A 16,731-nucleotide genomic window follows, 5' to 3' on the forward strand; every position below is an offset into this window, starting at 1 on the left:
AGTTCTATTGGCAGTGTTGATCTCCTGTGTTGATCTACAGTTACAGTGTCATAAGCTGAAGAGAGATCAATTGAAGAGTAAATAAAAATGGGACCATTCTTATCCTCTCAACTCTCCTCAAGGTGACTAGTGAATATATACATTGAATAATCAAATGGAATTTTAGGAGTGGGAAACTCCCAGTTCTGGTTTTTATTAAGCAAATATAAGTCATGCTAGAGTTGGAAGGGATTGTAGCAATTCTGATTTGCTGTCCCCACTACTCCCTCTATCATGAAATGTGGAATCTGTTGTTCAGAGATTGTGTTTTCAAGGACACCCAAGGGTTAATGTTGGAGGACTAGGAAACAGGTTTCAGTCTAAAATTTTCCTACAATAATATAGATGTATCCAAATTAGAGTTAAGGGATGACCTGTAAAACTTGAACCCAAAGATTTTTAGTTTAATTAATTCAAACCGTTTCCCCATATCACACTAATTGCAGAGAGTTTGAGCGTTTAGTAATTAATTGGAATTTCCTAATACCATAGAGCTCTAGCTCAAAAGACAATTCAAAAAATCTTTCATAAAATATGTTCTGCCTTTAGGTAGAATATGCAAAGGTTCTTTTTTTCTCTAATCCTATTATCAAATATTAGTTTTGCAGTTTTTATAATGTTCTCAAACAATATTTCACCCATCACGAAAGCCTGAGGACAAATGATGCAAATATAAAAAATAGCTCTGTACAATGGTTATAGTCTTATTTAACAAGATTGCTAAAATTATTCCTTTTATAATTAACTGATCTTTAAAAATTCAAAATGCAACAGGAAGCAGAAGCAAATACCTGTCATTATGGATAGTATATATAACTTAATAGGGAAGTTTTCAGCCCAAATATTATGAAATAAAGGAAAACAAGAGGTATAATCTATTTTCTTTTGCTTTGGAAATGAGATGATGATTGGAAGGTATGATTAAGAAAAGAGCAAGATTTAACTATTTCCTTATTTGTCCTTTTGAGAAATTTAGAAAAAAGCAAATTGAGATGAAACATGATTATTAGATATCATATTTGATATGTGAATTAGCAAAAACTCTAAATATTTTTAAATTAAACTAAGCAAAATTAGATTGATACTAATCTGTAGTTGATTTATGTTTGTGGGAAGAAAATTATTTAATTTGCTAGATTCATTTTACCAAAGATATTATGTATAATCTCAGATGTGTAACTAATTCCAAGATTTTCTCCAGAGAAGAGAGCTAAGAGAGTTTTACAAAGGATGCAGACTAGATGTTGGCAGTTAAACCCAAGGCTGTATGTTATAGCCTCAACCAAAGCCCTTTGCTTTGCAGCAGGGGTGTCTTTAGAGACCTTTAGAATGTTTAATTAAGCTCCTCGCAGTCAAACTTGGGAGGTTATAGAAACAGCACAACATGACATAAACACTTTAGGCTTACAAACAGAAGTTACTACTTGCATGGAGTCTCTCCCCTGGAGGCAGAAACACTCACTGCCTTTGCATTATCCAAGTATAAAGTCTGAATTCCTTAGCTTGGCATCCATGTTCCTTCTCAATCCGCCTCAGTCTTCTAGTTTTCCTTGACACAGACCTTGCATTCCATTCTACTCCCTGTTCTCCAAGCACATTTTGCATATGCTCCCCTCTGGCCCTGGACTCTTGCCATCTACTGAAATACCATCTACTTTTCTTTCCACTTGACTAGTTTCTACCCATCCATCAAGGTCTAGCTCAGATTCTATCTGCTCTGTGACTTAATCTTTTTTCTTTAATGCGGAGATTTCTCATTATCTACAACATTCATTTGGTACTTAACATATGTGTCCTTGCATTGTTGATTTATTACTTTATTTATGTCTATTTGTTTTTCAAAGGTTGTAACTCCCTAAAGGTAAAAATAGGTGAGTTAGCATTTGCTGAGCACTTGCTGTGTGATCCTATTTATATATTATTTCAATTCATCCTCACAATGCCATAAAATAGATATGATTGTTCACAATTTACAGCTGAAAAAAATTAGACGTCAAAAACTCCACCAAGAGGGGCTGGCCCCGTGGCCGAGTGGTTAAGTTCGCACGCTCCGCTGCAGGCGGCCCAGTGTTTCGTTGGTTCGAATCCTGGGCACGGACATGGCACTGCTCATCAAACCACGCTGAGGCAGCATCCCACATGCCACAACTAGAAGGACCCACAACGAAGAATATACAACTATGTGCCGGGGGGCTTTGGGGAGAAAAAGGAAAAAAATAAAATCTTTAAAAAAAAAAAAAAAAAAAAAACTCCACCAAGATTACTCAGCTATTAATTGATAAGACTATCTTCAAGCCTAGATGTTTCTAGCTCCAATGGCTATAGTCTCTCCCAATATCGCAGTATACCATACTATTTCCATCTGAGTTCTATTTATCTCGCACAGTACCAACCACAGTGTATTTAGTATATACTCAATATCTGTGTGGTGACTATTTTGCTGAAGTCAGCCTACTCTGTATCATGTCTAGAGCATAGATCCTCCTCTGTAATGCCAGATTTCTTGTGTCTTATCTTAACATCATGCCCTCATAACAGCAGTTCAACAATACCCCTTTATCTTTGAGTATCTATAGGATGTCCAATAATCTGCTTGACTGATTATTTGACTAAGCTAATTATTTGAATATGAGGTATGCACTGCACTACAGTCTTCTGAGGAGCTAGGTCATTTAGGTAAAAGACATCAGTCATAATCAACCAGCAGCTTTGAAGCCTTCTGTGGTTGACCTCCAAGCGGCCACCTTTACTATGCCCCCTTCACACTTCTACACATCTTCCCACCCTGCTGAAGTCTCTTTGATCTCCTATCGCTCTTTTTTCTTGACAATAGAGCTTACGTGAATACAATTACGTTTGTAGAGAAATAAAGAAGAGGGGGCTCAGGGAGACTAGCTGGCTCTTTATGTATCACCTCAGAGCGTAACAGTCCCTTATTGGGTTATCATGGTACTGGATCTGGGCCTTAGACCTACATGCTCTGAAACTCAATTTTTGTCAGTGTATCCAGGGGTGATCAAGCTTATTTGCTGCAATGCCAAGTTATTAATTTACAATAGGAAATATATCTGCTCAAGATACCAGAATGTGTTAGCACATTCTAATTAGCACATTCATTCCCATTAGGAAAGGCACTATGGAAAACCGTATTTTAATGAGCGTGTGGCTTGATGAGCCTGGACTTTGAGAGGGGGAAGTCAGCCAGCCAGATGACACCCACGGCTGCTGTCATTGAGATAGGATGGCCAAATGAACCCATCTTGGGGGTTACCCCAACCAACCATCACTTTCATATCAGCAACCTAGAGCTGGAGCTGGAGAGTGCTTCCCCTCATAATGCTGGAGCTACATTGCCAAGTTCTTTCACTTAGCACCCAGGAAGACTCTCCCTCTTTTCTTCTACCAATTTATTCAGTTTTATAAATTCCGTACCTAAAGGATAACTTCTTCCACATTCAAACATCCCTTAATTAACATGCCTTGAAGAAAAAAGCCCGCTCTTCTTTGAACCAAGGTCAGGTCAGATATGTATCCTTGACATCGTTGAGGGGCAAATCCTTTGTAATTTATCCTTTTGTTTAGGGTGTAGCCTTTCAGGATCCTGATTTTGTGCCAGGGTCTCTGATCTAAACCCCACCTCTGGGCCCACACAATCCTATTCTCCATGTAGCCATCACCTCTGGACACTGGACTACTAGCTCTCGGGGAACATGCAGAAGCTCTTCAGTCCACTGCTAGTCTCCGTACTTGTTTTCTTCTCTGAACTCATATTCTCACTTCATTTTCTATCTCTGAGGATTTCTCTTACTTACTTGCAAGCTTAGCCAGTCATTTAAAAGTATTTTCGAAGTATTCTATTCAGAATTTTCAGCTGCTTTATAATGAGAAGGGTTTTCAGGACACCTAATCTGCCAAATGGCTGGAAATAGAATCTCAGTGTATACTTTTCTTTAATACTTTTCTCTTTAGAGATGTTTTTAGTTCATTGTCAAATCTGGATTTTATCACTCATCCATGAGGCAAACGTTATTCCCTGCCAAGTTATTACTCAAGCAAGGAACCAGCCCCACAGAGGGCATGCCTGGGTTCTCACGAATCCCTGGAGAGGTGGAACTAGAATTTAATATCATTTCTTCCAACTCCTCATTTGTTTTTTCTTTATTCATGCAGTATATTTGTGTGTGTCTGTGGTTGTCTGTATGTGTCTCATAGGCTCACCTTGTGCTAATTCCCAAAATAACAAAAACAAATAAACCATGGTCTTTATCCTTCAGGACCATACAGATTCACATAATAGATAGACAAAGAAACAAGGTAACTTCAGAAGAGCCAAGGCAATGATAGTGGTATGATCAATGAAAAGACAATGTGGCTTCCACAAAGGAGAAGTGGTCAGTTCATCTAGGGACAAGGGTGGATAGGGCAGCAGAGAGAAAGAGACAGCACTTGTCCTCAGTCTTGAAGGCCAGGTAGAAATAGAAATTCATTAGATAGATGAGAACAGCAGAGGAGGGCATCATTCTAGCCAAAGAGAACAGCTTGGGCAAAAACAATGAGACATGGAGCAACCTGGTATGAGGAGGTGTGGTTGGCAACCTTGTATGGCTGGAACATAGGGTGCAAGGGAGCACAGTGAGTTTAAGCATTGGAGGGGTAAGTGAAGATCAAATGATGGGGAGCCTTGAATACCATGCTTAGAAGTTTAGACTTTATCCTGAGGGCATACATATCCCTGGAAGGCTTTTGAGCAAGATAGTAATATGGTCAGGTATGTATTTTAGAAAGGTGACTGGAAACATTTCATAGCTTACTTCCTATTACACCACACAGTCTTTCACTGTGGAAGTTTCGGGGCTTGTCTAGAATGACCACAGATTTCAAAGGTTCAGAGCTCAAGGAATATCACACTAATGGCCTTGAGAAGGCCTTCAGGTTTAAACAGTCACTTCCCTTTTTGAATCCTGAACTCTCTTAAGCCATTTGGTTTAAGGAGAAAAAATTAACCCATAGCACCCTGCTGCCTTTTCCTGAAAACATCCCAGCTGGCTTAGAGCATCCTCTGAGACTCTAGCTAAACAAGGTTCTACTGCTGCTGATCTACAACAGCTGGGAACACATCAGGCCGACGTCTCTCCAATTGTCCAGCCTCCAAAGGTTTTATAATTATAAAGCCTTTTTACATCACATTAAAACAAAAATAAAACTGCGTAAATAAATGTAACATATTTCATCCAGCTGATGATAAAAAAAACAAAATCTTTATAGAAGACTGCTCACTCTTTGTTCTTGGCTACTTTAGCTTTTTGTGCTTATGTTTCTGGCCTAGCACTTGTCCTGTTCCTGGGCTTTTATAACTGTTTAGAGGTGGCTTCTCCCACTCCAGGCTCTCTAATCTTTGTAGTCACAGGGCCACAAAGTAGGTTTTCTGTAGATGTTTGTTTATTGAAAGATTGGATGGATGAATAAAATATATGTTTTTAAGTGGAGAGATAATTTTTAGAAACTACTGACATGATGAGTAACTAGTCTCTATCTTCTATAGGTTCCGTACTTAAACTCTAATATGAAAATTGAAATTAGTAGAATGTGAGCACCTATATGTGCCAGGTACTAGAGACAAAAAGCAAATGGCATGGTCTCTACTGTCAAGTTGGTCACTCTAGCTGGAGAAGCAGATGAGTAACCCAACCCAATGTAATAAGCATTATGATAGATTCAAGGAGAGAATGCTAGGGGAGGCATCCAGCCCAGCCTGGAATGAGGACATTGAGGAGAACACCAGGGACGGCTTCCAGAAGATCATGATCCCTGAGCTCAGTCCTGAATGAGGAACAAGAGTTAGAATTTCATCTCGCTGTCCATGTATTATGATGTATAATAATGACTAGTAATTGGCCCCTATAACATCTAAATTCTAGATGATTAATGACACAGTAAATTGGAGCCCAAATCATTTCAGTATGAAAAATATTACAGTTTTTTATAAATTGATGGTGTGTCCTCATTTATTCAATCGTCAGGTGTTTATTGAGCACTCTTCTATGTGTATTAGGGATAACTAGAAATATAAACCATGACACCACACCTTCAAGAAATTATAATCGCTCAGGAGGCCATGATGCCCTCACACATGAGACAGTTCATGGAAGTGCAGGGCCTTGTATTCATCAGACCCAAAGTTACTGGCCTAGGCAATAAACTTGCAGAGGTGGGACCTGTGGCTCAAAATGTTTGGGAATGGGCCATCATGAAGAAGGTGGACCTTGAGCAGGTCTATTATAAAAGGAAAAAAATGAGACAAAATGGAAAAGATAAGATAAAAGAAAGAATCTCCAGGTGAGAGAACTTGAAAAGAGAAAGACAGAGATGGGGCTGAGTGTGGAATGTTAAATCAACTTAAAGTTACTGAGAATTACCATGAGCAAGTGCCACACTGAGCACCATGGAGGAGACAAACATGAAACAGATATCAAATGTGACATCAAACTGTGAACAGTACAGAATCTCTCTGGCAGCCCACAGCTGGATCTACAACAGAGACATGTTTGACTTGAACCATATTTTTGATTTTTTTTTATCATTACCAATTAAAGTTCTAGAAAATTCACATAAAAATCTAGATTCTTCACTTTTCTTTAGAAATTAGAGAATCGGGCAATACTAGTTGGTGGTCCTGCTTGGAATAATTACCCAGCATTGAGCAAAAGCAGCCCGTTAGATGAAATGTATTCCCCAATTGGTTACAATGCCTATTCAGCCTGCTTCACTCATTTATGTTGTCTGCCCTATCCCTCTGGACATCAGACTTTGCCATCCCTGATTAAAATCTAGCAAAAAGGAAAGACATTTGTATAAATAATTATAATATGAAGTAGAAGGTAAAGTATGGTCTAAATTACTGTGGGAGTTTATTCATTCATTCAGTAACTATTTCCTGAGTTCTTGCTTGTCAGTCATCTTGCTCCTTCTGCAGAAGTGCTGGTGTCTGGACTCCTGGAGTTCCCAGTCTATTGAGGGAGAAGGATATATGAGTGAACAGTCATTGGACAATGTGATCAGTGCTACAATAGAGTTATGTGTTTAAGACACAGTGTGGACCCAAGGAGCAAGTGATCAGCTGTACCTGGAGGTCAGAGAAGTAGCACTGGAACTGAGCTTTATGATTGCCTGAGCCAAGGAATGGAGGTTTGAAGCAACATGTCAAACTCAGGGACACACAAGGAGTTTGATAAGACTGGAGCATAGGATGGCTGGAGCCGTTTAAGCAGGGAATTAAAAGAATCACATTTACAATTTAGTGGCGAATGTATGTTTGGAACTTTGAAACCAGAATCAAGGAATCTTCAAATTAGGAGGCTGTCTTAGGAGTCTTGGCCTGAAGTAGAGGGGACAAACAGGTTGGGGTGGATACCATGACCCTGAGAGAGAGAAGAGTGAAAGGCTACATAGGATGAAGTATTGAAGTTTACGGTTCAGATGATAGAAACAAAGGGCAAAGTGAGTCTTTGAGTGTCAAAAATTCTGGAAACTATGTTCTGTAAATCTATTGTGATCCCTTTTTAAATTCAGGTCCTCCTCTGGCTTATTGAAAGTATATTTTAGTTTAGTTTTTAAATTTTTCATTGTTTGAGCTCTTTTTCCTTTCAATGGACAAAACACTTAACTTGTAGCAAAGACACTAGCTCTGTCAAACAACAACGAGATACCACTACACATCTATTAGAATGGCAAAAATCTAGAACATTGTCCACACCAAATGCTGATGAGGAACTCTCATTCATTGCTGGAGGGAATGCAGAATGGCAGAACCACTTTGGAAGACAGTTTAGCAATTTCTCACAAAACTAAACATACTACTCTTACTATATGATTCAGCAATCATGCTTCTAGTATTTACCCAAATGAATTGAAAATTTATGTCCGCATGAAAACCCACATATGGATGTTTATACCAGCTTTACTCATAATTGCCAAAACTTGGAAGCAACCAAGATGTCCTTCAGTAGGTGAATGGGTAAATAAACTGTGGTACATCCAGACCATAGAATATTATTCAGCAATATTATTCTAAAAAGAGATGAGCTATTAAGCCATGAACACACACGGAAGAATCTTAAATGCATATACTAAGTGAAAGATGCCAGTCTGAAAAGGCTACATACTGTATGATTCCAACTATATGACATTCTGGAAAAGGAAAAACTGTGAAGACAGTACAAAGATCACTGTTGCCAAGGGTTGTATGGAGAGGGGGATGAATAGGTGGAGCACAGGGGATTTTTAGGGCCGTGGAATTACTCTGTATGATACTATAATGATGGAACATGTCATTCTACATTTATGCAAACCCATACCATGTACAACACCAAGAGTGAACGCTAATGTAAACTGTGGACTTGGGGTCATAATGATGTGTCCATATAGATTCATCAATTGTAACAAATGTACCACTCTGGTGGGGGATGTTGATAGTGAGGGAGGTGATGCATGTTTGGGGGCAAGAGGTATATGGACAGTGTCTGTACCTTCCCCTCAATTTTGCTATGAACCTAAAACTGCTTTTAAAAAATTGTCTTAAAAAAGAAGAGGCTAACTCTGATGTTTACCAGCTGTGTGAACCTAAGCTGTCGTCTAGGCTCAACTAGCTTAAACAAGTTGACTTATTTAAATATCACTAACATAGAACTTCTAATTCTTCACAAGGTTTTGATCCTCTAACAGGAAAAATATACAGGGAAATACTTCAAAATCTGCAGTTTAATGTCAGAAGTTTAAATTAGAATAAAGTAAATCATTTGGAGTGTGCTTAGGACATTTTATTTGCATACAGTTTTACAGATTTATTTTCTTGTCATTACTCCCCACTATTAAAATAAGCATCATAATTCACTGTGATTCTATTTTTAAAAAGACATTCTATTTTTATTCGAAATTTCTATTTATTTATTCTGAGATTCTAATTTTAAAAACACATTTAAATCTCACAAGTTGAGAAAATTACACGTAATTTGGTTTAAAAGATTTGTCCATATAAAATAAATAAAAACTATTGTCACTCAAGAACTATGTGGGGGCCAGCCCCATGGCCAAGTAGTTAAGTTCACATGCTCTGCTTAGGTGGCCCAGGTTTCACTGATTCAGATCTGGGACACAGACCTACACATGGCTCATCAAGACATGCTGTGGTGGTGTCCCACATAGAAGAACTAGAACGACTTACAACTAGGATATACAACTGTATACTGGGGCTCTGGGGAGGAAAAGAAAAAAAGGGAAGATTGGCAGCAGATGTTAGGTCAGGGGAAACCTTCCTCACCAAAAAAGAACTATGTGTTTTATGTGCAGGGGTCACTAACAAAATGTCTCCAGATGGGTAACATAGTTAACTAATGGGAATGATGTTTCATAATTATCTTTTAAATCTGTATTCTTTCTGTAGAGAGTCACTTTGCAAATTAAACATGTAAGGATAATCCTTACTTCCAAAGGAATCATGTTCTCTCCCATTTTTCTAGTAAAATACCAGGCTCCCTCCATAAAGCTTTCATTTTCCGTTTTTGATAGAACCATGAGTAGGAGAAATATTTGACTTTCCCCTTAACTTTTCCAGAAGTGCAAATATGATGCAGCTGGTAGCATTTTTTGTCTGAGAACATGAGGGAGAGGTGAGACTGTAGCCAATTGGAGAATGAATGCCCCATCTGAAGAGGGCCAAGCTCTAGCCAACTGTTGCTGTGCAACTGGATTAAGAGCTAGTGTTCATAGAATGTCTGATTTTCATGTAAAGCCACAATTCCATATTTTATGCAAAATATCCTAATTGTAAACATGATCAACTAATCCAAAAATTTATAAACACTGTGAGTCAAATTAAGCCTTCAGCTTCCTGATTTTCAATCTCTGGAATATATCATACTCTAGACTCTGGGATTTTGAGTTAGAAAACCTGTGTCTTAATCCTGCCTTTGCTACTTACTAAACTTGGTGAAAACTTGGGCAAGCAGTCTCATTTCACTAAGCTAAAAAGTTGTCAATAATTTCTTCATCAGGCTGTTTATTTTTCTCAATATTTTGTTATAAAAGTTTTCAAATATAAAGAAATTTAAAGAATTTTACAGTTCACTTTTTTCCACTAGATTCCGTTTTTAATGTTTTGCTACACTTGCTCTACAGCATTCCTATCCATCTAACCAATGGCCAATCCATCTTCCTTTGTGGATCAGTTTCAAAGTAGTTACAGACATCAGTATACATCCTTCATTGGATTGTTTTGAAGAATAAATGGAATGATGCACAGAAAGCATCAAGCACAATATCTAGCACATACACAAACAGAGTCATAGTAGCCCCCTTCCCTCCATCCCTGTTTACTCTGTATAACTAGAATGTCATTGAACCCACTAAGGGTGTGTGTGTTTATACTGAGGAAAGAAGGATATTTCTATGATGACTTTTCCATCAAAATCCTGTTGGCCCCTACATTCAAAATGTATCCAGCACCTGGACTTCCACCAAAATAGAGTACCCCATTCCTCTCTAATTCTAACTCTTATTAAAAAACAAAAACAACTTTAGGTGCAATAAAACAAATAAGCATAAGATGACTCTAAAAGTTGGAAAGAAGTCAGACTGGCTTGGAGAGGAATAACACTGCTGTGAGCTCCCTGGATTTTTCTTCTTTTTACCAAACATTCTGGATGTGGCCCTGGAGAAACCTACCCCCCGGAACTGACAGCAGGCACAGACAAAAAAAGCCTCAAGAAAAGCCTGCTCCCTATAACCAAAGGGCCGGGTAAAGGGTAAACTGATAGAACAAGGAACCTTTTGATAATACTGGCCCTACCCTAGCCAAACATTAAAGGAAAAACTGTCCCCTCACCCTTACAGTACCGGTGGACTATGCAGATAGCTAAACTTCTGGCCCCATCAGAGACAGCCGGGAGAGGCAATAATGAGATGGCCCTCCACTTCTCCCATTGGGCTGGTGTCAGTGGGCCAAACAAAAGCTGAACTTCGACCCCCATCTGGCAGCAAAGAGGCAGAACAAAGTGGTATGAAATGGTGCTCATTGACACTCCACTTTCCAATGGGGAGCTGAACTTGCACCTTACCCAGCAGCAACAAGTAGTAATGAAATGGTGCTAGTTAGGATTCCATTCCCCTACTCCTGGTATTGGCAGGGACCAGCTGGAGCTGAACTTCCACCCCCAGACAGTGGCGATGAGGTAGAAGGAAGAGGGAAGTAGTGCTAGTTGGCAAACCACTTTACCTGCCAGGGTAGTGTCAATGGGGCCCAGTGGGGTGCTGAACTTCTAGCCCCACCAAGAGGCAAGGAGGCAAAATGAGGTGATTCAAGGTGGTGCTAGTCAGCACCCCATTTTTTCTCCCTCATTGGTGTCAGTAGCCCAAAAGGAACTGAGCTTCAACCCTACCCCCAGTGGCAATGAGGTAAAATAAGTAGAATACTAGTTGGTACCTGACTTTCTCTCCTCCCTGCTGTCACCAGGGCCAAGTAGGGAGCTAAATATCCATCTCACTTGGATTTGCACACTATGCTTAAACCAATCTGCTACCTGCAGAAAATTGTAATCTTAGATAAGATCCAGTGTCTCACAACATAACACCTAAAATGTCCAGTATACAATAAAAAATCGCTTCTCATACTAAGAACCAGAAAATCTCAACTTGAATGAGAAAAGACAGTCAACAGATACCAACACTGAGATAACACAGACATTGTAATTATCTGACAAGGATTTTAAATGGCCATCATGCTCCAATGAGCAATTACAAACACATTCGAAATAAATGAGAAAAAAAAAATGGAAGTCTCAGCAAAGGAATAGAAGATATAAAGAAGAACCAAATAGAATGTTAAAGATTTAAGATACAATAACCAAAATAAAAAACTCACTGGATGGGCTCAATAGCAGAATAAATATGACAGAAGAAAGAATCAATGAATCTGAAGATAGAAAAACAGGAATTAATCTGAACAGAAAGAGAAAATAGACTGGAAATGTATCCACTGCTCACCACTTTCTCTCATACCACTCTGGTACAAAGCACTGTTATATTTTGCCTGAATATAGCAATAGTCACCTGGATGATTTCACTTCTTCAATCTTTGCCTCTTCAATCTATTTTATGCCAAAGTAATCATTTGTAAATGTAAATCAGATCAAATAATTCTTCTCAGTAGCTCCCTATTTTTCTGAGAGTAAAAATCTGAGTTTTAAAATGGTCTACAAGGCCCTTCAGGATTGTCCCTTGTTGCCTCTCTGCCTATAGTAGGCAAAAAAAGATGGCCCCATGATCTCCACCTCCTTTATTCTTCCCACAGTTAAATTACCTTACATGGAAAAGGGATTTTGCGAATGTAATTAAGATTGCTAATCAGTTGATCTTAAGATAAGGAACTAACTAGATGGGCCTAACCTGACCTTTGAAATGCAGGAAGTTATATCCATCTAGTTGCAGAAGAGCAAGCCAGAGAGAATCCAAATGTGAAAAGGATTTAATGTAGCATTTCTGGCTTGAAGGTAGAGAGGGCCACACGGCAAGAAATACGGGAGGCCTCTAGAAGCTGAGAAAGGCTCCCAGCTTGACAGCCAGCAAGGAAACAGGGACCTCAGTCTTTGTGATGATTAGTTTTATATGTCAACTTGACTGGGCCAGGGGTTCCCAGATATTTGGTTAAACATTATTCTAGGTGTGTCTGTGAGGGTGTTTCTGGATGAGATTAACATTTGAATCAGTATACATACTGAGTAAAGCAGATTGCCCTCTCTGGTATGGGTAGCCCCATCCAATTCATTGAAGGCCTGAATAGAACAAAAAGGCAGAGAAAGGAAGAATTTGCTCTCTCTTTCTGACTATCTTTGAGCTGGGACATTGGTCTTCTGACTTCAGACTCAGACTCAGACTGGAACTTACACCATCAGCTCCCCTGGGTCTCCAGCTTGCCAGCTATAGATCCCAGGATTTCTCAGCATCCGTGACTGCATGAGCCAATTCCTTATAATAAAATTATATATCCTATTGGTTCTGTTTCTCTGTAAAACTCTGACTAATACAGTCCTACAACCACAAGAAACTGAATTCTGCAAACAACCTAAATGAATCTGGAAGCAGATTTTTCCCCAGAGCATCCCAATAAAGCTCAGCCTGGCTAATACCTTGATTTCAACCTTATGAAATCCTAGCCAGACAACCTAGACAAGCCCACCCAGACTTCTGACCTACAGAACTGGTGTTGTTTTAAGCCACTAAGTTTGTGGTAATTTGTTACTCACCAATAGAAAACTCCTACACTGACTACTTCATCTTTTACCATTGTCCTTTCCTCGTTGACTCATTCAACCACACTGCTTCCTAGCTCTTCCTTGACAACATCAGGCACCCTCCTGCATTAGGGCCTCTGCGTTGGCTGTTCCTGATGGCTGGAATGCTCTTTCGTTAGATATTCACATGACTAGTTTCCTCACCTCTTCGATCTTTCCTCAAATGTCACCTTCTCAATGAATCCTACCCAGGCCTATCCCTGCCACAATCTTTCTTACACTATTCTCCTTTTTCTTTTTCTCTAAAATATTTTTTGCCTTTTAGCATACCATATAACAAATTTACTTATTATATCTATTCCTTATTAGTGGTCTACCTCCATTACAATATAACCCCATAATCGTAGGGATATTTGTTTTGCTTACAAACTTTCTGGGAACCTGGAATGGTTCCTGGCATAGTAGGTGCTTGCAAAGTATTTGTAGAATAAAATGAATGAACTCTATGTCAAGTTACCTCTCAGTGCATCGCTTTGTAACATACTACATATAGTCCAAGCTATGATGTGCATTTTACAGCCTTCCTCATAATAAGGCTAAATATAGATATAATGCTTCTCTTTGTGCATGGGAATGTGGTAGCAAATAACAGAGTCTTGGTGTAGTCAATAGTATAAAAATATATTGGATGGCTCTTTGTCATTCTTATATTATTAAGAGCACAAAAATAGAAGAGGAACTTTAATGATTGGAGCTGAGATATTTGGGAGAAAAGGATGGGTGATACAAAAAACACCTTGGTCAAACCTAAGGCTTGCAAAATACATTTTAAAAACTACTGATATAGAAAGGTGAGCTAGTTGCCTTCTAAGATCCCTTACAATTCTATATTTCATAATTTTCTGGCCTCTACACAATGCAGTGAACTGTTGGCTCAAGATTTGATCACTCATCCTTTTATTGATGACCCTCAAGTCTGCATTTGCAGTCCTCTTTGAGGACCTAAATTCTTATCCTTTGTTTCCAACTGCTTCCAAACACGTCTACATGGATGTCCCACCATTTCCTGCAACTGAGCTTGTCAAAATCGTGTTCATCCTCATGACCCTGGATTCCATTCCCCTCCCTCCTTTTGCCTGTTACTTAGACATTCTTCCTCCTCTCATCCTTCAATGCTTGAGTCGATCTCTGGACCCACTGTTTCTCCCTTCAAATTTCCTGTCTGATGTTGCCCTTTCTTTTCATTATCACTGCAGTCACCCTTGCTCAGGCTGTCACTTCCTCAAACCTAGATTACTTGGTCAACATCCTAACTGATTTTCCTGCCTCCCATCATATCTGCACTTCCTTCTCCATCAATCCTATATATGACCATTTGTTAATTTTCCTACATGCATTTAAATATTCTTGGTGCCTCAGAATCTTCCAATGAGTCCATTTTGCCCACAGAGTATATTTTAATTAACAAACAATCAAACAAACAAAAAACCCACAGGCTGACATGTAAGATCTTTCTTGGTCTGGCCTATTCAATCTAGTCTCTGTCCCCCAGATTCTCTCTCTCTTTTTGAATACTCCATCCTCCTGAGTACTAACGTGGTGTTCAATGTAAGAACAGATGTTTTAAACAAAGGAAAATTGGGGTAAGACTAGTTTAAGGAAATGTTTTGAAATTAAGGAAAGACTTTGCATGATATTTTGACATTTGTTATAGTGAAGGACTCAGATATCTGCCCTGATATGAGCATCTTTCTTGATGTGCAAATGTATCTTACTTTGGGAAGCCATTTTCATAGATTGTAAATTGCTGATATATATCTCAATGAATGTAAAAGCAACCTAAATCATGAGGGGGTCACTCTGTGAGTTGTGTTCTCTACTTGTTTCTGCAGGGAGCCCCGGAAGGTGGTCCTGCACAAAGGCTCCACTGGCCTGGGCTTCAACATCGTGGGTGGGGAAGACGGAGAAGGTATTTTTGTATCCTTCATTCTGGCCGGTGGACCAGCAGACCTGAGTGGGGAACTCCAGAGAGGAGACCAGATCTTATCTGTGAGTATTTCTCCTTAATCTTCATTCCCTCCATGTCTGATACCATTCAAGAAAAAGTCACTTTCAGTTGTGACTCCAAAAGCACCTTAATTACAAAGGGAAAATGGATGAGAGCATTACAGCTTCAGGTGCATGTTACAGTTTAAATGGTGTTCAGGGGCTTGATGCTTGTTGCTTACTTCCCTCAGATACAGATAATGGTGCCAGTGTTTACATTTAGATTTTCTGAAACATATTTGCATCCAAGAGAACATTGAGAAGCATGCCTTTTTTAGGTATATTACTTATTTTTCAAACTGCAGATTTTTTTCCAAATCTAAGAGGATACTCTAGAAATTCCACCTTTATAATACATATAGTTTGTTGCATATAACTATGTAAGAAAATGCATAAAATAATTTCATATGCAATTTAGTAGCATTGATAAGTGGTAGTAACATCATCGTTTACCTAAATATAAGAATTGCCCTCAACAAGTTATTAAGCATTTATATTTACCAAGGATTTTATAAAAGCAATTTTTAATACTCACAATCACCCTGAAAGGTGTTGCCCCATGTTCAGATGAAGAGAATGAAGTTCAGAGAAGTTAAGTAACTCGTCAAAGTTTACCTAACTACAGTCAGAGCTGGAATTTAAATATTCAGTTTTAATGCCCATCACACAACACTCTCTCTTTCCTCCTCTATTTCTTCCCTCCCTCCTGCTCTTTTTCTCTTCCTTCCATCTTTCTTTTTCTCCTCCTTTCTTCTCCAAGTCCTTTCTGTTATCCAAATATTTATTGACTGCTTCTTTCCACTACATCAAGCTACCTCCCTAGTAAAAACTTTATGACAAATCCCTTGTAAGTGTTCATGCACATACTGAAATTTTGGTTGTCATGCAAATAATAGTGGAGAATTACTCAAGGAGCCCAATTCTTATGGCTGAGGTTATGGTTCAAAACTCAATGAAGCACTTAGTTTGTGGTTTTCATTGTTTATTTAGAAAAATTTGTCTTTGTTTTACAGCTATGATTTATAGTCGAATCTTCCAAGTGACCTTATATTGTCAATCATCACTCTATTCCCCCCACACAGGCACAGAATTTACCTATATAACGTAGTCAGTTGACCTGAGTCAAGTGTCCAGTGGTCTGCATCCATGGCCTTGCTTTATGTGTTTCTGTGGTTCAGCCACACATACAGGCCTGTGCTCATTCCTCAGTTAGCAGATGTCTGGTAGGATTGAGTATGGGAGAAATTGTAGCGTCCCATGCCAGCATCTTGTTTTGCCATCCAAGAGCTGAACATGACGCCTTCAACTTTTTCTCCCACCTTCTTCTTCTATACTTACATGATATATAAAATATAACTTAAAG

At 38.9% G+C, this 16,731-nt stretch overlaps 1 protein-coding gene across 48 annotated transcripts in view; it reads left to right on the forward strand.

The window, feature by feature from the left end:
- DLG2 (discs large MAGUK scaffold protein 2) overlaps nucleotides 1–16,731 on the forward strand; it is a 1,822,408-nt gene that overhangs the window by 1,465,671 nt on the left and 340,006 nt on the right. For all 48 annotated transcript variants that reach the window (XR_011541520.1, XR_011541519.1, XM_070625668.1 and 45 more), the window contains one exon: nucleotides 15,215–15,371. Coding sequence is in view for 46 of the 48 variants with exons in the window: in XM_070625668.1 (XP_070481769.1) it covers nucleotides 15,215–15,371 (157 nt within the window). In the remaining 2 variants the exon portion in view is untranslated. The remainder of the gene's footprint in view (nucleotides 1–15,214; nucleotides 15,372–16,731) is intronic.

The sequence above is a fragment of the Equus przewalskii genome, chromosome 6 (genome assembly GCF_037783145.1).
Source record: "Equus przewalskii isolate Varuska chromosome 6, EquPr2, whole genome shotgun sequence".
Taxonomy (NCBI): Eukaryota; Metazoa; Chordata; class Mammalia; order Perissodactyla; family Equidae; genus Equus; species Equus przewalskii.